General features: G+C 39.0%; 1 protein-coding gene across 9 annotated transcripts in view; it reads left to right on the top strand.

Moving 5' to 3' along the window:
* Nucleotides 1-22,792, top strand: part of col11a1a (collagen, type XI, alpha 1a) — an 81,702-nt gene that overhangs the window by 18,976 nt on the left and 39,934 nt on the right. For 3 of the 9 annotated variants that reach the window (XM_051410675.1, XM_051410667.1, XM_051410666.1), the window contains exons 6-31: nucleotides 588-677; nucleotides 2,017-2,115; nucleotides 3,891-4,175; nucleotides 5,734-5,799; nucleotides 6,148-6,189; nucleotides 6,312-6,374; nucleotides 8,190-8,264; nucleotides 8,414-8,497; nucleotides 9,426-9,482; nucleotides 10,773-10,826; nucleotides 10,945-10,998; nucleotides 11,882-11,935; nucleotides 12,093-12,146; nucleotides 13,125-13,178; nucleotides 13,632-13,676; nucleotides 13,905-13,958; nucleotides 14,052-14,096; nucleotides 15,090-15,143; nucleotides 16,126-16,170; nucleotides 16,863-16,916; nucleotides 18,633-18,677; nucleotides 19,100-19,153; nucleotides 19,306-19,350; nucleotides 21,006-21,059; nucleotides 21,169-21,276; nucleotides 21,401-21,454. In XM_051410675.1, the coding sequence (XP_051266635.1) occupies nucleotides 588-677; nucleotides 2,017-2,115; nucleotides 3,891-4,175; nucleotides 5,734-5,799; nucleotides 6,148-6,189; nucleotides 6,312-6,374; nucleotides 8,190-8,264; nucleotides 8,414-8,497; nucleotides 9,426-9,482; nucleotides 10,773-10,826; nucleotides 10,945-10,998; nucleotides 11,882-11,935; nucleotides 12,093-12,146; nucleotides 13,125-13,178; nucleotides 13,632-13,676; nucleotides 13,905-13,958; nucleotides 14,052-14,096; nucleotides 15,090-15,143; nucleotides 16,126-16,170; nucleotides 16,863-16,916; nucleotides 18,633-18,677; nucleotides 19,100-19,153; nucleotides 19,306-19,350; nucleotides 21,006-21,059; nucleotides 21,169-21,276; nucleotides 21,401-21,454 (1,788 nt within the window). Of the gene's footprint in view, nucleotides 1-587; nucleotides 678-1,613; nucleotides 1,800-2,016; nucleotides 2,116-3,890; nucleotides 4,176-5,733; nucleotides 5,800-6,147; nucleotides 6,190-6,311; nucleotides 6,375-8,189; nucleotides 8,265-8,413; nucleotides 8,498-9,425; nucleotides 9,483-10,772; nucleotides 10,827-10,944; nucleotides 10,999-11,881; nucleotides 11,936-12,092; nucleotides 12,147-13,124; nucleotides 13,179-13,631; nucleotides 13,677-13,904; nucleotides 13,959-14,051; nucleotides 14,097-15,089; nucleotides 15,144-16,125; nucleotides 16,171-16,862; nucleotides 16,917-18,632; nucleotides 18,678-19,099; nucleotides 19,154-19,305; nucleotides 19,351-21,005; nucleotides 21,060-21,168; nucleotides 21,277-21,400; nucleotides 21,455-22,792 lie in introns of all 9 variants that reach the window. The other 6 variants (XM_051410670.1, XM_051410669.1, XM_051410668.1 and 3 more) reach the window with 5 other exon arrangements.

Raw genomic sequence — 22,792 nt, 5'->3', positions numbered from 1 at the left:
CTTGTTCAACATATTAAGACCATTATCTAATTGAGTAACAATTCAATCATTTAAATGTTATAATGGTTTAATTATTAGATCTGAATCGTAGGATGTTCAGATGTTGTACATTTAATTATATTTTATTCTATATTTATAATGCATTACAGCATTACACTGGGTATTGTAGAATTTTCTTTGATGCTGTGTGTATTGTAATAATAATAATGCACTCATTTTATTCAACCTCTAACCATTTGTCAGTGCAGTTGCACTAATGAATACAACAGCACTCATTGCCACAATTCTATATTCTAATATTTTCAAAAATAATTATAAACAATTATTTGGCTTTAACTGTTAGAACATGTTGCCTGCTCAGGATGATATGTACTATATATATCATCAAAGAGCTCTCTGCATCCTTGATGCTAATGCTAACAATAAGACCTCTCTTCATCCCACTCTCTCTCCTCTTTCTCTCTCTCTCTCTCTCTCTCTCTCTCTCTCTCTCCTCTCTGTCTGTCTGTCTGTCTGTCTCTCCCTCTCTGTCTCTCTCTCTCTCTCTCTCTCTCTCTCTCTCTCTCTCTCTCTCTCGACCTCTCTAGTACACTACTGATTTAGATTACTCTCAGTTCTATGATTACTCTGAGGGAGCCACAGACATCATTCCAACCGATGAGTATTCTGAACCGCAGGTAAATGAAAAAAGGAAAAGAAAAGAAAAAAGATGTGTTTTCTGTAATGTCTCAGTCCGTCATATGTGTTGTCTGTGTGTCTCAATGTAATGTTTATGTGCACACCAATGCTCCAGTAACTTGGAGTAATCAGCTCTGTGATCATATTTTGAATAGAATGTTTCTCCAAAAGTATCAGCCAAAAGTCTGCCCCACTTAATTGAAAGACTGAGCAATAATCCAGGTGTCCTGACCTGGTTATGCCTACTCTGATTATGACATTACGGCAAAAAGGCAAACGTTTTTTGAGAGAATTTTGAGTGTGCATGTAAACATAGTCGGTGTGTCAGTCTTCCTTTTGTCTGTTTTATGAGGCTGCTGCCTTCTCTGACTGGGAAATTGCCATCTGCTTTGAGTGTTTTTTGCATTCCAGCATGTCTTTAAAACTATTGGATATATTATGGGTTATCAGCAACATTTTACTTTACATTTTAGAAACTGCAGCAAAAGCAATATAGTCACTGTGGCTGTTTTAATGCAATAGCTCTAAAGAGTTGCTGAAAGGCAAATCCTTTGTTTGTTTCTTTTTGCATCTGTCCCAGATAAATACTTTTATATGCTGCAAAAGTCTCCTGTGTGTCACATGAAAGGCCTAGACCTCGATTGTTGTACTGCACTCTTATCTTCCCAACTGTGACATAATCTAAAGAAAGTGTTAACATGGTCAGCGTTCTAATGGCAGCCCTTGTAGTTGGTGTCCGTGGCCATAATTCTAAAGAACACCATGCAGACCAACTACTGTAAAGGGGCTGCTACTGGAAAGTTGAGGACATGGTGGCTGACAGTTGGTTTGGAAAAGACTCTGTACAACATTTGCGGATTGTGCCTTTAAATCATTTCCACTTCTGAATGTTCCATGTTTGTCTTGGTGTTCTTTGTCGCCGCCACCTCTTCCAGAGAAAGAAACGTAGTGTCTCCATGAAAAAGAAGAGGACCAGAAAGTCCCTCAGTAAAACTAAGGCCAAGCCCTTAAAGTTCTTGGCTGCCAAAAAATCACCAGCTAAAAAGTTTGCCACTAAGAAGAAGCGACAGATGCCTGGCTACCAGGCCACAGCGCCAGCACGACCCAGAGGCAATTTTAGGGTAAAGGTTCATGTAAAGAAAAGACCAAATCCCATCAAGATCTTCCTACCTTGAAGAGAAAATCTATGATGGCAGACTTAGAGGTCCCTAACCTCTTCTGTGTAGAAGTAGCAGAGTATGTAGTCAGCTTGAAAGGACCCCTAGCAAATAACCTCTGGTTTGAGCCTTTGTGTTAACCCTCGCTTTATATTTCTTTCCTTTTTTCAACATGACTCAGCCAAACAATGTAGAAGGAGATTACAATACAGACATTGACTACGGAACTATAGATGGTACTCAAACTCAGTCTCCCTTTGCCACGAACGGACCCAACGAGGTAATTTTTATCTTTATTCTCATCTACTTTTAAAAACGAGTGCAAGGTGTTTTGGGAAATGTGAACCAGGAAGATTGTACCCAAGGAAGTACCTGGTATGAAATGACAAAGACACAACCATTCAAATGAATGGTTGTGTTTTTTGACTTAGCAAGATTTTGGTGTGTGGCAGAACTGATGGACAGGCAAAGTTCTTGAAATGTTCAAAAGCTACAACCCACTTGTTCCAGCAAGGGAACACATTAGACCTATTAAGACACTGCAAATTGGCATGGTTATTTAAAACTGTGTGTGCCACACAAAGTAATTGTGACTTTAAAGTATGAGGCACAATGGGTTGTCTACAGTATATGCAATACATACTGTACTATGTATGTTAATATTATGATTAGAGAAGGATATTTGTTCTGGAAACATGTGGCTTTCCTTCTAACAGAAACCACTCAGACTTTTAGTAAGTAACATGTGCTCCTTTAACAGGATCCAAAAATATTTTTCTGATGTTAGAATGTACTGTTTGCTCAGAATTTTTGCCTCAGTCACACTGGCTTGTCTGCTTTTATTACCCACACAAAGAGTGGAAAGTTGATGACTTTTTAAAAATTAAAAAAAAAAACACTTAATGATGACAGCACATCTCTCAGCCCATGCCACTTACAGTAAATGGTACTGGAGATTATCTGTTTAACAATATATGCCCTGTCCATCACATTATAAGCTTGGTTTTGATCACTAGTTCTGCTAATTACCTCTAAAAGAACTATGATCAACAAGGCTAAAATCTCTTCACAGCCAGCTATGAGTGTGCATTGTCTACCGCAGTATTTGACAAAGTGGATTTGATTCTACTGGCAATTCTAAATATATAATTTGGCAAGATGTCAATAATAACTGTGTAATTGCATCCATTCTGTTGTTCCCCAAAGCTAAATCCACAGTGATCACAGTTTGGAATGAAATTGAAATTGTGCCAAGTAAATGTGGTTGTAGTACTTATGCCGAATACAGAGTGTACCAGGGCAAACTCACAGGTAGCTAAAATGATGTTCTTTTATTTTGACCACCCAAAAAATCTTATTTTAGTTGTAGGTGTCTTGATACACTCTGTATATCTGCAGAGCTACTACAATCTGATGATGATTAGATATTTATCCAATCATTTCAGACATCTATTTCAGCCTTTCTTTACTGTCTTTTTCAATATATCATGTATGGTATGAGAGAGAAAAGAAGGCTGAGATAGCATCACGTTTGATTTGACATGTATAGTTAACAACCTTTGATCATCAATTCATTCTTTTATTTGTTATGGTAACACTTTATTTATTCCTTTGTAATATGTCTATTTACTCAACTGAGGTGTGCTGTAGGGATCACTGCGCTACTGGTTTTTATGAATGTGTAATTAAACAGTATACAGTATATGTAACATATCCGTCTTGCAGTTTAACACCAGTTTTATAGGATTGTTAATGCAGACACTTAATCAGTATATAATAAGTGACATGATTCAGTACTTAGCCCTTTGGTTTTAGACATGTCCTCAGCGATTGATAAATAGCTTTTCATATTCAAATTACAATCTCAATTTGGAATATATAAGGTGTTACCATTGCTATTTTAAATATTGTTTTCTGCATATGATGCTGAGTTCGTTTTCATTCTGCTTTAATAACATCTAAAAGTAGACTATTTGCCTCAATTGCTTAACTAACATTCTTATTTCCTTGGTTACTCAACTCTTCCCACTTCTTCGCTTGGGTAACACCTGAAAGGCTGTGGAGGAAGATGTTGTCGGTGCATATGTCACCGAGGCCTCTCCCATTGCTCCGGAACCGGGCCATGTCTCAGAAACAGTGGACAACTTGGACACTGGTGCAGAAGCATATGACTTTAAGGAATATGACCTAAAGGAATATGACTTGGGCGAGGTTGACAACAGGTTGTATGATTACGGGGCGTATGATGAGTATGGCACAGCCCCTTCCAAACCCACTGGAACCTACGATGATGAGGTGGGGCCTGGGGTTGCTGCTGAAACCGACATTTCTGAGAGCACCGTAAGTACCACACCCTGACCTGGTGACTGAGGGGTGTGAGCATGAACGGCACGCGTCAGGGACTCACTCTGTCTTCCAGTGCACGTCTTCCTTGTTGGTTGCTTGGCAATGTGTCATTGACATGTTGAGTGTGGAGTCTTCCTGCTGTCTCACCGGTGTGTGATTGGTGATTTCCTGATTGACAGCTACGATAGGAACAATGCTTGCATTTGTGTTTTCTTAGAAAGGGTTTAACTGATTACTTCTTAATTTAGTAGATCCCATTCTGAAATACTGTGCTGTGCACAAGCACAGACATTATTCACACTCACAGATTCTTTGTTTCTTTCTTCCATTTTCATCTCTCTCCACACACAGCCAACCTGCACCCCACCCATACATACCCAACAAGCCATAACACCCCCTCCCCACCCACTCATCTCTCAGCAGTCTGACCCCTCCCTCTCTCCCTCTGCTGTTTTAATAAGCAGCCTGTCTGTGTACACACACACACACACACACACACACACACACACACACACACACACACACACATACACAAACACACATTCACATACAATTGTAATCAAGATGTTACAGATTCCTTTCACTTCCCTTCATGCCCAAACTTTTAAACTCTGCCTTCACCAACCAGCAGTCACAGCTTGTCACAGTTAGTCATCTAGTTAGTGTAAATATTTAACATATATCCTTCTCTTCACTTTGTCTTTATGTTTAGCCATTTTGGTCCCAGTGCTGTTTAAATTTACACACTGTCAGAACATCATCAAACACAGCCTTGTGTCTGTGTGCCTTTGGGTATTGTTACCATGTGAGGGAAAGGACTTTATTGGCCTTGCACGCCTTTTTAGTACCTGCCCACCCACTCACAGAGTACTCACGGACCAGCACCCCTTAATCCTTCCCATCTCACCCCTCCTTCTCCACCTTTACTCCCAAAACACACAAACACACAATGCAGCTGAACTAACTTATTACTACTAATCAAATCACAGTTGTGTTCAGCTATTTATTTAGATTGAATTATTTTCAGTGATGCACAAAGATTAGACAAGAAGACACTTGACTTCAATTAAAGGTGAAACTGTACATTATAGGGCAATGTCTCTTATTGTCTCTCTCTCTATATGTATCTGTCTGTGTTATTTGGTGAGGTTTGCATGACAACAATAACCTGTTGGTGTTAAGCAATGTTTCATTTTGTCACCATTAGCCACACTGCACAATGGCAATGCAATGACAGCATTGCTCCATTTCAAGCACATAGAGGTCCACTCTTGCTCATTACGACTAACATTTGTGCCTGTTTTGTTCCGTAATGTCATCTCACTTTGTGTTATTCTTGATTCACTCTCTGCCTCTGACATAGCTACAGTAGTTGCAACTGGGTATATGATATTGATTGACTGAGTAAAATTTGTTCAAGCACTAACACACATTCTTTTCACTGGCTGAACTTCCTCCTCAGTCGTCATTGCTCATCATTGCTATTCATTCACCTGTGGACTATAGCTGCTGTGTGAAGAATGTCACCTCTGTGCTTGCTTTGTAACTACAGGTTGCTGGTGCTGGAGGAGCCTTTGGCCAGAAGGGAGAAAAGGGCGAGCCAGCTGTCATTGAACCTGTAAGGCCCAAAAAGTCAATGTTGATGTATTAAAGTGATACGATCATGTCATTTAAGCTCAAATTAAACTGCTTTCACAGTGAGTAGTCAACACACAAAAAAATACTATTGACTAAAATAACATTTTTAAAAATGATAAATTGATTTAAAACCAAGTGAAATTAAGTCAACTCCATTATTTGACTTCTTTTAAGATGCTTTACTGGTGAAACTCCCAAAACTTGCAGCAGAATTTTCCCCTAAATTTGTTGACTCATCCTTAACTTGTCTGTTGTACTGCTGTTGCACAGGACAGTGTTTGTAGTCTGAGACAATGTTTGTAGTCTGAGACAATGTGTTTTTTTAAAGGGCATGCTGATTGAAGGATCACCAGGACCCCCCGGCCCAGCTGTGAGTATATTGTTAAAAAAGAAATAAGTCAGTGTTTTGCACCTGAGCATAATTATACACCATTGTCAGAATTTAATGAGCTGACATATTGGTGGTCTGCTGACATTGCTTTGTCTTTTTAGGGTCTTCCAGGTCCCTCAGGCCTACAAGGACCCCCAGGCCCTTCTGGAGATCCTGGTGACAGGGTGAGTTGTCATTTGTGGCCCAAAAGCGTGTATACTGTAAATATAATGTGTGTTCATGAATTTGATGAAACGGTGTAAAGCAAGTATGTACAAAGCATGTGTCAACTGAGTTATACAGATAGTACTTGTGCATATATATAGTTGGCTACACAAGGTCTTTGCCTAAGGTTACTTCATAGCAGGAAAAGTCTGACAATAACTAAGAGATTATAAGATCAAGGTATATTAAAATGAAAGCCATATACCAACCCATTTGTCAGGTTATCTGTTAAATCATAAAATGTAGACACCACAAATCAAACCAGCATACAACTGGAAGATCATTGACTTGGCAACTGCAAAGCCTCTTATTTAGCATATTTGTCTAGTTTATACGTAAATGTTTATCAATCTTCTACACAAAACTATTTATTTTCTCTCTATTGACATCATGCTAGTAGCTTACTATAAAGTGTCAGCATGCAACCCCACTGTCAATGATCTAATAGGTATCGATGGATGATTTGAGTGAATTGAGTTCAAACACTGAAAGATTGGTATTCAGGAACTGTATGTGACACATCTTTGCTACTATGTTTTAGAAAGCTCTTTTACCATGGGCACATAAAGTATGTTTTTTATTGGCAGGTGTCATATTTTGCACAAATTTTACGTTTGGATTCCTCAAACATTGCTCAACAGTTCAACCATTATAACATAATAAACAGCAGTAACCTTAGCAACTATATTTTTGCTTCATATGATGTGGTGAAATTTAACTAACTATGGATTAATATGGTTGTAAACAAACTCAGGGAAGTAAATGTCAGTTTAAAACGACCAAGTTGTTACAAGCTCCCTTAAACTTTGAAATTGATGTGTCAGAATAGAGTCTGTGGAGGGAATCTTCATTTGTTTTGTGTTGTGGCATGCTTGACCTCCACTTCGTCCATTACTAGTACATACTTTTAGCACTGTGGGCAAATCATTCCCAAATACAGTAAGTGAGCGAGTTTTACCAGGTCAATTATTATGGTCAGACTTTTGAAGATTAGAAGGTGAGGAATGATATTTGCCCTGGGTTTCCCTCGGTATCCATATTAAATGCTTTGCTCTGTAGACTCTCTCTGTTCCGCAGACATGCAATACACTCACGCACACACAAACATGTGCAACAGAATTCATGGAAGAGGATGTTGGTTTTGGACTGTAGACAGTAGCAGGGTTTACAGATGGACAGGCCTGGTCTATGTGTGCTGGAGAAGGAGGAGCACATGTTAATGAAACTAACAAACAGCACACCTCCAGCATTTACTGCTCCATCTGTATGTCTGCTTGTGTGTGTGCATGTAAAAGTGTGTGGTTGTGTTTGTGTTCCTTCCATATTACTGCGGCTGTTAACAGCATATGTAATGTCACAATTTAAGAGGTCAGGATCAGGTACAGTCAATTTCAAAGTAATGTCACAGGATATATTTGTACATGTTGTTTTTTTGTCTAAACTTTGTTACACATTTGCAAAGCATTGAGGAGTGATTTTCAGTTATCTACACCATCGTTAATTCTTAAAATTCAACCCAGATGTAAACCTTGAAACCACAAGAAGTGCGTATGCGGAACATGTGACAAAGCCAACAGAGAGGGGTAGTTAGTCAGGCAGCTTTAGTTAAATCCACATACGTTTTTTAGTTATTTAGATACGATAACATATTCATGTACAAACATGTTATACAGCAAGAAGAAATCCAAATGTCCATCATCATGTTGTCCTTTTTATTTATTTTTCTTACACGTTAATCTTGTTATTAATCTGGTGATGTCTCTTCTGTATTGTAGGGTCCTCCCGGTCGTGCTGGTCTGCCTGGTGCTGATGGTTTGGCAGGGCCCCCTGGCACCATGCTGATGCTGCCAGTAAGTACTCAGAAAAACCAAACAGAAGTACATACAAGCCACCTTTTATTATATAATGGCATAAATCAGGCTACATCTATGGTATTAAATAGTGATAACAAACAGAACGTGCAACTTTTTCAATGCCTGTGTCTGTGTTTGTTAAACAGTTCCGTTTTGGTGGGGATGGTGAGAAGGGTCCAGTGGTGTCAGCCCAAGAAGCCCAAGCCCAGGCCATCCTCTCCCAAGCCAGAGTAAGTAGAAAGGACTTTAAAAAAAAAAAGCCACTGGGAAGCCAAATGCTGTGGGCAAACCCCCACCCCCGCAATGCTCCCAACACACAGCTGTAGGAGGAAAGGAGGGGAAGGATGAAGGAGACAGTATTTTGGTGGGGAGGGGAGGGGGGAACACTGCATTTTGTTGACCTTGCAAGGCTAAAAGGAGACGTGCCGAGCAACAATATTTAAAAGGCCACTTTGAACAGATGGACAGACAAGAGAGACTGTTAAAAATACTTTAGGGGCTCTCGACCTGCGTGTGGGCTAAACCAACAGGTGTATAAAATGTCTTTGTGTATATGTGGGAGTGGGCAGTTGGAAGAAAAGAGAAGATCTGGCATTGGTATTTAGGAGTTACATTCTTGCGCAATATCTCACATTAATTGCACAGTGAACAAAGTGTGGAAATACAGCTCTGTGTTTGCTGTACCATAAGACAACACAATAATAAATCAGTTAGAGAATGATCCAGAATGTGTACAGTATGGAAACTGACCTAAAAATATAATCAAATTATTACCTTGTATGCTTCGCTGTGAATAATTTGACCAACAGTATGTGAGCAGAATGAGCAAGATAGGCAGAATTTTTTTTTTTTCAATTTACTCAATTCAAAGCTTTAAAATGGCTAAATAAAATATAAAAGAATTGTTAAAAAAAAGAAATAAAAAAAAGTATAGCATGTAATACAAATGTAGAAAATTATGTTATGTAGAAAATTGAAGCATGACATAGTAGGATATGAAAACAATAAAAGTGTAGAAAAATATACAAAGCACACATAATGCTTTATGTAAAGTATGTAGATTTTCTTGCAAAAAAATGTATATTCAGTGCATTTTTTTAATGGATTTTTGGCCGAGTGGAATGTGACCTTGTCTTTGTCTGTGTGTCTGCCCTGCAGCTGGCTATGAGGGGACCCCCAGGGCCAATGGGTTTGACAGGAAGATCTGGGCCAGTGGTAAGTCTCTTGTTTTTTGTTTTTTTGTGGTTGTTGTAATTTGGTTCTTTACTCTTTTGGCAACTTTGGCAGCTTTCACCAATCTTTGTTTATTATTCCACCTATCATGCGTACATGTTGATTAATGCTATCATATGCAGATATCCATTCAGGCCGATATTATGACACTTAGTTATCGTTACTCAAAGCTTGACTGCATATATATAATACATTTGTACTGTTCAGTTCTGCATTGTCCAAGGAAAATATCTTTTGTGTATTGGCTGTATTTGTATTTCTTTGGAGGAGACTCAGCAGAAACCTGATGACTTGTTATGAAATGTTGTTGCATCAGTGCTTGGTGGCTCAGTGGCCGCATTGCCTGTCTGTTAGGTGCTACCAGCTGCCAAGAAAATCTCATTCTGTTGTTGCCCCCCCCCTCCCTCCTCGTCCTTTCTCTTGGGCTTGTTGATACACGATCCACAATTTATCTGCAGAAAAAGGCCCCACAAAAGACACAAAGAATTACCGTCTGTTAAATCTGCTCTTCTCAGGCTAAAGGCCAAGCATAATGATCTGAAATAATACAACGATGACAAGATAAAGGACAGTGGATGTGAGGCTTTTATCTCCTGCAAATGTACCTCTCTAAAATGTTTTCTTTATTTCTGATTACATGTTTAAAACCCAGATTTTTAGTCATTCCGTCTATTTATGATTCTAAAATGTCTGTAATTGCCAAATCACCAGCTTTGAATTCATACTCGTCTGCAGACAGATTACAGTATATGCCCCAAATCTCTGCCTGGACCAACAATTTAGCATTGCATTTTTAGACTAAAGTATATGCCAAAAGACACCCAGTTGTGTTAATGTGCCTGCCTGTATTTTAATGTTAGGCTTCAGATGTTTTGAGCTGTCAGGATGACTTCACATACCTTTTTAAGCTGATTCTAATAACGTGTTCTAACGATGTGCTAAAAACGGACCTTTGCGATCCAAATGAACAGCAATGCCGTGCTGCCAACAATAGACACAGTAGAGTGATAAAATTTATGAGATTTTTTGTTGAATTTTAAGGATTGTTTCTGACTGCCTTCACTTCAGGTCCTAGGTAGTTCATGCATCTGTAGTAAAAGGAATGTGTGGACTGATTCTGCTGCAGATGAACACACAAAAAGAATGTCTGTATTAAGCTAAACATCGCCATCTGCTGTTTACTTCACACTACCCCTCTGTCCTGTAGCAAACTGCATGTGTCACAGTTTGAATGAAAGGTATTTATGTTTGGTTTCTGTTCTTTCTCTCCAGGGTCTGCCTGGTAGTGCTGGACTGAAGGGTGAAAGTGGAGACCCTGGTCCTCAGGTGAGTAGGACGTAATGATCCAAATAATGCGTAAAAACATCCCTTACCAATGACTGAAGGCCACGTCCCAGGTTATTAGTCCTGTTAGTCAAAAAATGGTCCTCATGTGTTTGTACAGGGTCCCCGTGGCGTCCAAGGGCCTCCAGGACAATCTGGCAAAGCTGGCAAGAGGGTGAGTGAACTCATTGACCTGGTCCACTCTCACTGTGCTGTGTGTGCTCACATGCCTTTGTATTTGTTGTTGTGTGGTTGTTTGTACTTGTGGTCACTGCTCAAACGCTGAGAGGCTTATTTCCAGTCCAACAAACAATTGCTTGATATGTGCTTAAAGGCCAGCGCTGCCTCCAATCCTCGGATCAATGGTTGGCCAGTTAATCTGTCTGAAAATGCCAAAATGGGAAAACTGGCTGTGGATGTGGGGCACAATTAGTGCCATGGTGCAGTCACTCTCCAGGGCCAAACGTCTTGACCTTACTGGTTACTAATAAACATAAACCAGGCAAAGGCAAATTAGTAATACAAGCTTGATTTATGGGTCAGTTGTGAGCCAATATGTAAACTACTCACCTACTGCGGTATTGGACTAAGTTTTCTTCCCTGTCACTTCAAACAGCCCTGAAAAACTAACAAACTAATAAATCAACCAAGAAGAAGAGATAATAGTTAAAAAAATATATATTTCAGATTTATCAATTCTTGCATGTTTGGTGTGTTCTTTAGTTATCATTTAAGGACTTCTCCACTGTTGTGAACATCTTTATAGATGATTTCCAGTTGTCATTAGTTCCACCTATTGTTTGCTTAATTGTTTTTCTTTTTGTATGTTGCTGTTTAATATTTTGCCAACCAGTAATTTATATTAGCATTATTCTCCCTGCTTCTCTGTCTTTTAACCAACACAGTCTATTGGTGCTTAATAATTGTAAATGTTATGTAAATGTAAAAAATAGGAATGTCCGAAAATAAGTTACATTTTTGCCCATTTTAATATCACTGACTACTAGAATATGTAAGTTCCTATCTATATGTATGTTTTTTATGCTGCTGTCTCTTAGGGCCGTGCCGGAGCTGACGGGGGCCGTGGTATGCCTGGAGAGCCAGGCTCCAAGGTATCGTATGCCATCAAACAATCTTTCATGTTCATGTGACTACAAATGAGAAATATCGTATTGTTTTTAAAAGCATCACTACGAGCAGCCCATGATGACTCTTATGTGTGGTGATGTTGTGCAGTCTGGTGACATTCACTGCTGTGTGTCTATACAGGGTGACAGAGGCTTTGATGGACTCCCAGGGCTGCCTGGTGAAAAGGGACACAGAGTGAGTTGTCACACTTCAAAATCATTTGTCATTTTTTATGTCAAAAACCGCTTTTTAGTGAAGACAGTGGAGTAGAGGCTTTGTTGGGTCTTAATGGTGATCACATACAGGTGCTGTTTGGATACTTCAGGTAAACTGTGCTTATTCCATCTTATGAATGGCTCATTGCAAGGGTAAAATATGGCCTCAACGAAAAAATGCAAGTCTCCTTTAGAAATGATCTAAGGCACACTGTAGGGTTTGTGCAGAATGAATTGCCTTTATTTTACATGGCAATATGCAGTTTTTAGTCTTTTACTGTTGCAGATTCCACTGAAATTGAATTCCTGTGAGAATTGTCCATTGAGAGTAATAATGACCGAGATTTTGAAGGAGTTCTTATGAACAATAGAGTATTGTTTTTCCTGAGAATCAACTCCTGTAGATATTTTTAAGCTTATGAGCAAAATACTGTTTCTTCGTGTGATAAGTCAGAAAACTGGCATTAAAACAAAATCCCTTAGTTATTTGGGATTTGTCTTCTTAGATTACTGTGATTTACCGAAGGGTTGGGTATCTTAGACGGCACAGTTTTGGATGTAATGAAATATATCTGACTGCAGTCTTGGAATTTTAACTTCTGATCACGTTAAGTAACTTGCTTAAATTTCAGTGGTATGATTGAATAACTGCAATGGGAGATGCACGGGCAAATAATATCATAATAAAGCAAAAACAACAAAGGGATACACAAGAATGAAGAAACAAAACGTTTTTAAAGTAAACCACAATTCCACATAAGCAGAACTGTATGATTAAAATGTATTAGTTAGCATAATACGAGTTTTCAGAAAGAAAGAAAAAGTCTCACATGTATCAAGCCTATGGCTGAGTGGTTAAACAAGTTTGGAATACAATACTGAAACTTTAAGGCCTTCATTCAGTTCATAAAATGATGAATCAACCCAAATCTTTCTCTCCTCTTTCTCTCTATCTCAGGGGGAGCTAGGGCCAATGGGACCCCCAGGTGCCCCTGGGGAGGACGGACAGAGAGTAAGTGCTTCCTCTTTAAACTAACACCCTTAATAAATTTGAAGAAAATTGCACTCAGCTGAGGGGAGCCACATTCAGTTACATCAGCTGTGGTCCACCAGCTGAGCCCCCAGGCAGTGGCTGCTGGGTGGAGACTACCAACTGCGGAGGAGGAGGGTTCGTGTTTAACCTTTCCTCCCCCTGAGACTAACTATCCTACTCCATCACCCTCCTCCATCCCAACTCCACCCCCAGGCGGTTGCTACATTCAACAGTGTTTGTTTAGGTTGAGATTAAGCTCTGGTTAATACTGGCGTTTGAGAGTTGCGATTATAGGTGGTGACAGCTGACATTTAATGTTACAATACAAGATTCCACTATTTACTTCTGATTTCAGTTGTTGAAATTCATGAAATGCTGTCTTTCATGAAACACTGACAGTTTTCTCTGTCTTTTATCTTTTTCTTCCCTTAGGGCGAAGATGGAGAGATCGGGCCTAGAGGATTAGCTGGAGAGAGTGTAAGACTTGTCTGCTGTTAGTTTAGTTTCATCAAGCTATCTCAAACGTATGGGATTCCAACATGTTGCAACAAGATCCTCTTTAATCTTGCTTTTGAAGTGGTCTCTGATGTCTTATCTCTCTTTGACAAGTATCCACCAGAGTACTACTGGTGCCCTACTGATCAGTGTAATTATTTGTGTCATCAGTGTATTGAGCATAAAGTCACTGCTTCTCATTCTTCATAGGGGCCGAGAGGTTTGCTGGGACCTCGTGGTCCTCCAGGACCCCCTGGATCTCCTGTACGTACCATTACCGTTGCCGTCCTTTCCTCTAATATCACTTCCTGTAATTGATATGAAGTGTGCATGAGTTTTCTGACTTGTCCTTTGCAGGGTGTTGCTGGAGTTGACGGGCCTTCAGGTCCCAAAGGAAACATGGTATGAGCACAATTTTCTCTCAGTAAACTGACTTAAATGTTTCTCTGTCAGTTTCTAAGGCTGCAGAGTTTTGGGGAGTTGCCTGTATTTGACTGTTTCTATAAGTTTACGCTGTCCAGGTGAGGCTGTTAAAACTCCTTTAGGATGCACAGCTGGGAGGTCAAAGGTCATTCCTATCCCTCAGAGGACCTGAGAAAGAGAGTAACCTCTTAAAAGGCATCAAATGATAAATTGTGTTGCTAATGTAACATGCGCCAATGACAGGAAATGTTTGCACCCTCAAGTCCTTAAATATACATGTAAAAAGAAAAAAACCCAGAGAGGGTTGTTGTTCCCAAGAGTCAAAAAGCTTATTATAACTTCTATTTGGCACTGCAACAATCAGAAATGCATAAATTAGGAGGCAGATCCACGCAGTTCTACACTGTGTTGTTTAATTAGGATCAGACCAAAGCAACTACATGACATATGTTGTGTAAGTAAGAGTTGCTTTTTCTCTACAACAGAATACAGTATGTTTATAGCTCTTAGGTAAGAGGCAATCTGAGAGACATTCATATTGGAGTAGATGAGGCAGTGTAGTAACACACTTCAAAAAGTGACTATAACTACTTATGACCTGTGGAATGAGCTGATCCTCAAAAAGCTACATGATGCTGAACAGAGTATGCACTGCTAGATTTTATCCTAAAGTTTGGCTGTGGCTGGTACAGTAAATACTATTCTGTCTGCCTTACTTCAGAACCTTTTTACATTGCATATAAAGGACCATTTACTGTACAATGTTAAACAAATTTCGATAGGTTATCCAAACAAGTGTGTGACTTATCTTCTACAAATTGACATGTTTTAGTGCCATAGTAATTCATGCTGTCGATAGGTTGGATGGAGTTTTGACAGTGACATAGATGTGTGTAATTCAGGGAGTATTTTGGAAAGAGGATTGCTCTGGGACATTAGCATCTAGTTTTGACAGCCTCCATCTTTTTCCAGGGACCACAAGGAGAACCAGGTCCACCCGGGCAGCAGGGAATTCCCGGCACACAGGTGAACAAATCAGTCATACACCCATGACACCCATGACAAAATCAAAGACAGAGTGCAATGTAGATGCGTGCACCATGGCCATAGACACAATTGTTTTTGTCTTTTGTTCTGTCTGCATCTTCCACCACAAACTCCACATGCAGAGAAAAGCAGAGTTACTTTGGATTTTGTGTTGACAGCTTGTGAGCTCAGAGATCCATTTGATGAACTGAATACACAGTTGAACAGCTTAATTCTGACAGCATGGTGTGATGTTGTTTATCTTTCCAGGTGTAAAAGACAATGTTGTTCTCAGTTAAATTTGAGGCACATAATCAGAAGTTGAACTGTCAAAAGAGATGTTTATCTTCATTTTGATTTTTTTTTTCTCTTCTACCCACCCTTCCTCTATTCCTCACACCCCTCCCTGGAGACATAGAAGTACACACACATTTCTCTCAAATATTTTTCAGGGGTTTATCTTGGGAAGGGGAATGTTTCAGGGGTTGATCCATTTGAAAGCATCTTATTCTTGTTGGTGGAATTCCTGCAAAGCTGCCACACCTGTTGGAGCAAGCTTCAGTGCCTCAAATTACCCAGCGACACACACACACACACACACACACACACACACACACACACACACACACACACACACACACACACACACACACACACACACACAGACTGGCACAGCTAAGCTAGCCACCAGAAATGCATGTATAGGAACACATGCACAAATATTTAAGTGTATGTAGTACCACAAACATGCTAGATGCTAATATCCCTACTGACCCCCCTCATTACACAGACACACGCGCGCACACACACACACACACACACACACAAGACCTAAGCTTAACATTCCTTCTTTAGCTCAACTATTTACAACTCCAACAAACTCTTCAATGTATCCAGCTTGTGTGTGTGTGTATGTTTGAGCGTGCTTGGTGTTGCCATAGCAACAGACTCTCATTTCTACCTATGTCTCTCTGTCTCATAGGGTCTTCCTGGTCCTCAAGGCCCCATTGGACCACCTGGTGAAAAAGTACGCAACCTTTTTTTGTTATTCTTCTGTGAAAATTTATATTAAAACAATACTAAAAAGCACAGTAAGATAACATGAAATATAAACCTAACCTAACTACTATACAATCACTATACTATTACTAAAAAACTACTACTACAAAAGGTTTAGTCTAGGATGAAAAATGCTCAAAAATTAAGCTCAGTTTTGCCTTTTCTCATTTGGTACCTGCAGGTCCCCAAAAAGTCTAAAGAGTTGAACTAATATTTAATAATACATACAATAATTACAAAGGTGTAAACTAAATGCTTTAGTTTATAATATATTCACCAAAATCTAGTACATGTCCACTGACAAAACAAGGTTACCGAGTCAAATCAATTTATAGATTTTTATAAATAAAAAAATAATAAATATCACTAATCCCTCATTTGAATCTAACCCAGCTGGTTATTGTGTATTTTTTAACACTGAGTTTCCTGCCTTACATGTGTAGATAACAAATTTAGCAATGTTTAATCAGGGACAGACTGCTTGAATCCAACTCAAGTTAACAAAGTTAAGGTCGTAAACTGTTTTATGTTCAGCTTTTTGGAACCTTCAGATACTCGGGTTGAACTCTGCACTGTAGCCTATAGGTAATAGAGAATTCTGAAGCTTGTTTCTAACCTCTAATCTTTGACCTTGTTTGTCTTTTTCTTTTCCTTATACAGGGACCTCAGGGCAGGTCGGGGTTGCCTGGACTACCTGGAGCTGATGGGCCTCCTGTGCGTGCTCTTATCACCTATATACGTACATACAGTATATCAGTACTACAAACATGCACAAACAGAAATATGACGACACTTTACTCTTATAACATCCACCCAAACCAAAGACACTTCTGAAAACAGTATGTACGTTCCTGTACTGAATATGGTATGAAACCAGTTTTGAGTGAATAAGTAATGTGGTGGATTTAGAGGTGGGCACGTGGGCACGACCAAGTTTTTTTTTTCAACATCAAAGACCTCTCTTCAACCCATGATTCTTAACACAGAGCTAAACCTGTGTCTGACTCTTTTGTACCAGATCTGATGACCTGTGATATCCTCATCAAACTGTAACACAATGTATGGGCTGGGGACGCAGGTCACATAGTATGGGACATAGTGTACTCCACAGCAAGTCCTGCAGTTTCAGTCAACTTTTAGTATGCAAGTCGCTGCACATCCCAAATTATAGGTGCAGAGCTATGTGTACAATGTTAGAACTGGCCATTGCAAAGTGAGCAGCCATGTTTATGAACAAAAGTTACATAATTATATTGATTTATAATTTTGATTCCATTTATTAATATAACTAAAAATCCCAATAAGGTTACCAGATAATAATGCATTTTAGATATTTAAGTAAATATTTGTGTCTTCTTAAAACAAGTTAGGCAAACTGTATTCTGCAATAAAATGTGTATGGACTGTGGATACACTGTTTTAATGTGTTTACCCTTTTGGTGCATGACACACACTGTTAAATACTGCAATGTACTGTTCCTCTAGTAATCATTTTTCATCAGCAGAAATATAATAATGTGCCCTTGAGTTTTATTATTCTAGACCTGTAGTGGCTCATGTCATCCTTCCTACTCGCCCTCACTAGGAGAGGTGTGTAAGTTCAAGAAGCAGGCAGCCCTTAATTGCTCTCAGGCCCCAGCCTGGTGATTTACAGCCTTCTGCCTCAGCCTCACACCTCAAATTGGAAGTGCCAGGTGTTTGCAGCTAAAGGTTTCTGTATGTGTACCTGCCCCATCACTTTGAAACCACCAGTAGCCACCACACTAGTGGCTATTAATCTGCTTCAAACCACTACTGAGAAAGTTTTTTTTAGCTTTACTGACATACATATCACTTACTGTTAGTTGTGTTCCTGTGTTGCTCTTATATTCAAAGACTAATCTGGCGTTTGTGTGAGGCCACACACCATCTCTTTCACTGATTAACACATAGAACTGAATTTGTGCAGCTGAATAACCACCATAGAGCATACACTGACATGTCTTGCACAAAGGACTCAGGAAAAACCTGTGTTGTTGGTTTGAATCAGACAAAAATGTATTTTATTTGGATTCAACACTGCTCAGCTTTAGTTTGAAAAGGCACATACAGGTTAGTTTTGAACAATGACGCTCATTAGTTAGTTAGGCCCTTGCCTGGTAAACAAGCTTTTCTTCAAGCAGTTAGGTCTTCCATTTGCTCTCATTGTCAGATTGGTGCATGTGTTGCTTGCCATGTCATCTACAGGGCCTTTTCCCCTGTATATAATGCTGCTAACACCAGTTCTCATATATTGCACTTTGTTTTTTAAAGATGCTTCAACATCATACATTGTTGCATCCACTTAGCTGAATAACATACATTTGTTCACACCATTCACTATGCTCTTTAGTTTAGAAATAACAGTGTAACAACCTCTTTTTAACCACTTTGTGACTTCTTATTTTATAGGGTCATCCTGGTAAGGAGGGTCCAGCTGGAGAGAAAGGAGCCCAGGTAGGTTTTTTATTTTGTATTTGCATGTGTGTGTGCTGTGGAGGAAAAAAAATTTTTTCAGTGTTATTGAAATACTAAAGGTAGTACTAAAATGCTTATATAAAATGTGCAGTACTCATTTTTAAAGTACCCCAGAGAGTATGAATGTAAGCAAAAAAGTGACAACTTAAAAATTTAAATATGCGTTGTTGTGTTCACTTATTGTAATTTAAACAAAAGCTTTCATAGAAACAGAAAAGAGTGTAATTTAGACAAGCAATTTTACGCAGTTATCTGGTAGTTTTGTTTGCATTTGGATCCAGAGATATGTTCTCAAGCTTCTCTCACAGATGAATGATAATATTTGTTTATATTATCATTCATTTATATGTATTTATATTAATCCATGTACTGTAGTAACCATACACTATTTTACTCTCCAGGGTCCATCAGGTCCACAGGGTCCTATTGGTTATCCTGGCCCTCGTGGTGTTAAGGTACGGTTTCAGCTCATGTGGACATTTGGTTGAACAGACGCATTTATTTCTTAAAACGGTCTTGTTCCAGTCCTTTTATTCTATTGAACATAATTGTATTGTATGCTATTCTCTGATGTGTGAAATGCTTATCTGTCTTTCCTGTTCAATAGGGTGCTGATGGTGTCCGTGGTCTCAAGGGGTCAAAGGGAGAAAAGGTATAAACATCTTAACATGCTACATTTTTTCCAGTTATTTCTCACTTTACCACCCAAGTTAAAGCCATTGAGATTAGACTTATGCAGTTCTGCGTAAGTGAATATTCTGACCCATGACAATACTGGAAACAATTTGTTTCAACTGCAGCGCTAATGAAGAAGATATTTTCATAGTGATCCTACTTAAGATCTCTATATTGTGTTGAAAGTGCTGTTTAATCAATAATTTACCAATCTGAATCAACAAACAAGAGTCAGGCAAAATTCATTGGGTTTAGTTCTGTCAAAGATGAAGTTTTAACAATTTGGCATGCCGTACATCAGAGTGTTTGTCTAAACTTTGTGATGAAGGTGAAAACAGCAAAATAAAGTTTGAGAATAGCCCTTAAATGTATTCATGTCACAGGTTTTCTGTCTGTAACCATGGCTGTCTACCTGCCCTTCCAACTTTGTTTTGACTCCTTTGAACTGAAGTGGACGGCTGCTGCAGCCTGAAAGTACCACACAGAAGTCAGTCGATAGCCATCTTCAGTTGACACAGCCTTTCGTGGAGTGACCCTCAATCAGTTGTTGAATGTAAAGCTGTCATGCTCGGGGCTTTTGGTTTCAAAGAACACTGCAGTCCATCTCAAGCACTTTTGAAGTGTTCAACAGTGTGTCACAATGTAGAATTTAAACTAAGCTGCTTTTTAATATGCATGACATTTATTTAAGATCGATACAGTTATGCTGCTGTATAAAAATCCATTATCTGACTGAGGGGTGTTGTTCTGTCTACAATGACAGGTATTCATAACAGTTTTTTATTGAATTATTTATAGCAAGAGATTCAAAAGCCAAACCTTGAGGAGAAAGGGTTTGTTATGAATAAAGGATGCGCTTTACTTCAGGTTTGTGTGTGTGTGTGTGTTTGTGTTTGTGTGTGTGTGTGTGTGTGTGTGTGTGTGTGTGTGTGTGTGTGTGTGTGTGTGTGTGTGTGTGTGTGTGAGAGAGAGAGAGAGGGAGAGTGTGGTCTTCGTGATTCGAGTTGCTGGCAACAGACATGCTCAGTGCTGCATAATGCATCAGATAAGGTTGAAAACATGGACAGGTGACAGACTAGAAAGAGAAAGTGTTAAAGAAAGGAGACAAAGGTTTGGCTGAAGTGAATTGTGTGCTTCTGCATCCCTTTGATTATGTGTATCTGAGCCAAGCAATTAGCTTAATTTACAAAATTGTTATTTGCTTCATTGTAAAAAATCTTATTCCTTTGTATTTTTGAGAAATGTTACATCTGAATATGAGATGTATATTATGTATTTGTTAATCAAAATATCTCAAATGCCTAAAATCAGTTGGTGCAGGTGCTAAACGTAGAGCCCCATGTACATTAAGTACAGCTCACCTACCAACAGTTAAACAGAGTTCCCTGGATATGCTGTTCCACTGTCTGGCCAGCAGATAGCAGCATCAGCCCTGTGATTCACAGAGAACATGAGCAGGCTGAATATTAAACAGATGTTCAATAAATAAAAAATGTCAAGGGACTTAATAAGTTCCCCAGTGCCAAGGCGAAGATAGTCAATTTCAAAGTTTTTTAGCATGAAATTAACAAATGCCTTAAACAACAATATAATGAAATAACCAATTAATTACTTATTTTTGTCTCATTTTAGGGCGAGGATGGCTTCCCAGGTTTCAAGGGAGACATGGGAATCAAAGGAGACCGGGTGAGGAGCATTTCTGAAATAACATCATCTAACGTCATACAAATAACTTAATTCTTCTCATGCAGACAATTAGTGTACATCATTGTGATATTCTCTGTCCGTCTATTAGGGTGAGCTTGGCATAATTGGACCCCGTGGAGAGGATGGTCCTGAGGGTCCTAAAGGCCGATCTGGCCCCAACGGAGAGTCAGGTCCCCTTGGTCCTGCAGGAGAAAAGGTAATCCTGATTGAGCTGAGATTTTAGATACCTAGGCATGTTTTCATCTCAGTTGAGTTTTTGAACCTTGCTTTCCTTGTGCTAAAGTTTTGTGCTGACAATTTGTGCTGTCAATGTCTCTCAGGGTAAACTGGGCGTTCCAGGATTGCCAGGTTATCCAGGAAGACAAGGACCTAAGGTAAGTTAGCATCACTCTCACCAAAATAAGGGATGGGTTTTTTATTGTTATTTCTGCCTGAATCTGGCCCAGTCTGCTCTGTTATCACAACTGTCAAGGCTTCACACTCAGAGTACTCTGGCATAACACAACAGATAAAAAAGACTGCACTGGACAGCGTGATGATTTCATTTAAATTGATTTACCATGAAGAATTATTAACTGTTCATAGTGAAAACACTTATGTGGTAAGATAAACCGTTTCAGTGCAGAATGGTGTGACAGTCAAAGCCTTCTTGGGGAGGAAGTAAAAGTGATAGCTCTGGAAATTAGGCATCTAATATTACTTTTGTCTTTATTAATGAATAATGTATCATTTAATGTTTACAGATAACTTGTAATCCATTACCAAGAACAAATTTGTTGCATCTTTTTAAATCTTTAATTATTCAGATAGACTCCTCCTTTGGATTGTTAGTTCACTTATCGTATCCCATAAAGACTGCCCTTCCCCACCTCACAAACTCTGTAAGTTGTAGCTGTGATTGTGCTGCAAAAACTGTGCCCTTTTCCGTTTGTTGCTGTAAAGCAATGCAGCCGTTTCCTGCCAAATCTGACATGGTGGTACACATTGTAAAATGTGCTTTAGAGATTGGTTGATAGAGAAGAAGAAGAGTGGTCTCATTTTGTCTCATTTGGATATCATTATTATTATTATATACATCATTATTCTGAAGCTTTTTGGTTTCATTTAAAATGTGACAGCAGTCTTTCATTCAGTGACATTTTCATTTTAAAATGATCATATAAGATTATTTATTTATTTAAAACCCATTTTCACCTTGCACTTCCTTATCTCTCACATCAAATCATTAGCCTGCTGTCCTCCACCCACTCTACATGTGGATTCAAAACATACTACATGGCTGATGATCCTGTAGAACCAGTTACTGTAAATGTCTGTCTAAGTGAACATGAATTGATGCTGAGAGGTGCTGCCAGCTTGGATGTCTAAACACTGCCCATGGGACTTACAGCCACAGTATACGGTTTAATTACTGCAGGGGTTTGTACTTCATCAGAAAACTGCAAAGAGAAATGTTTACGCCCTGTGTGTATTTTTATGCTGATGGCATGACTCAAATGTCCTAGGCTGACCTTTAATGAGCCCCCAAATCAGTATTTTAGTAATGAGCAAAAGTAAAATATATGATTTTGAATTTACAAACTTTTGAGCCTAAAAAATAGGCTGTCTGAAAACGACTCACAATCTCTAAACACGATGAACTAAGTTAATAGGTAAGTCAAGGTTTGACAGAGCAAGATTTTAGAATTAGAATAGCTTATTAGACATAAGGT

The sequence above is a fragment of the Dicentrarchus labrax genome, unplaced genomic scaffold (assembly GCF_905237075.1).
Source record: "Dicentrarchus labrax unplaced genomic scaffold, dlabrax2021, whole genome shotgun sequence".
NCBI classification, from domain to species: domain Eukaryota; kingdom Metazoa; phylum Chordata; class Actinopteri; family Moronidae; genus Dicentrarchus; species Dicentrarchus labrax.
This window is presented reverse-complemented; position numbering and strand designations above follow the sequence as displayed.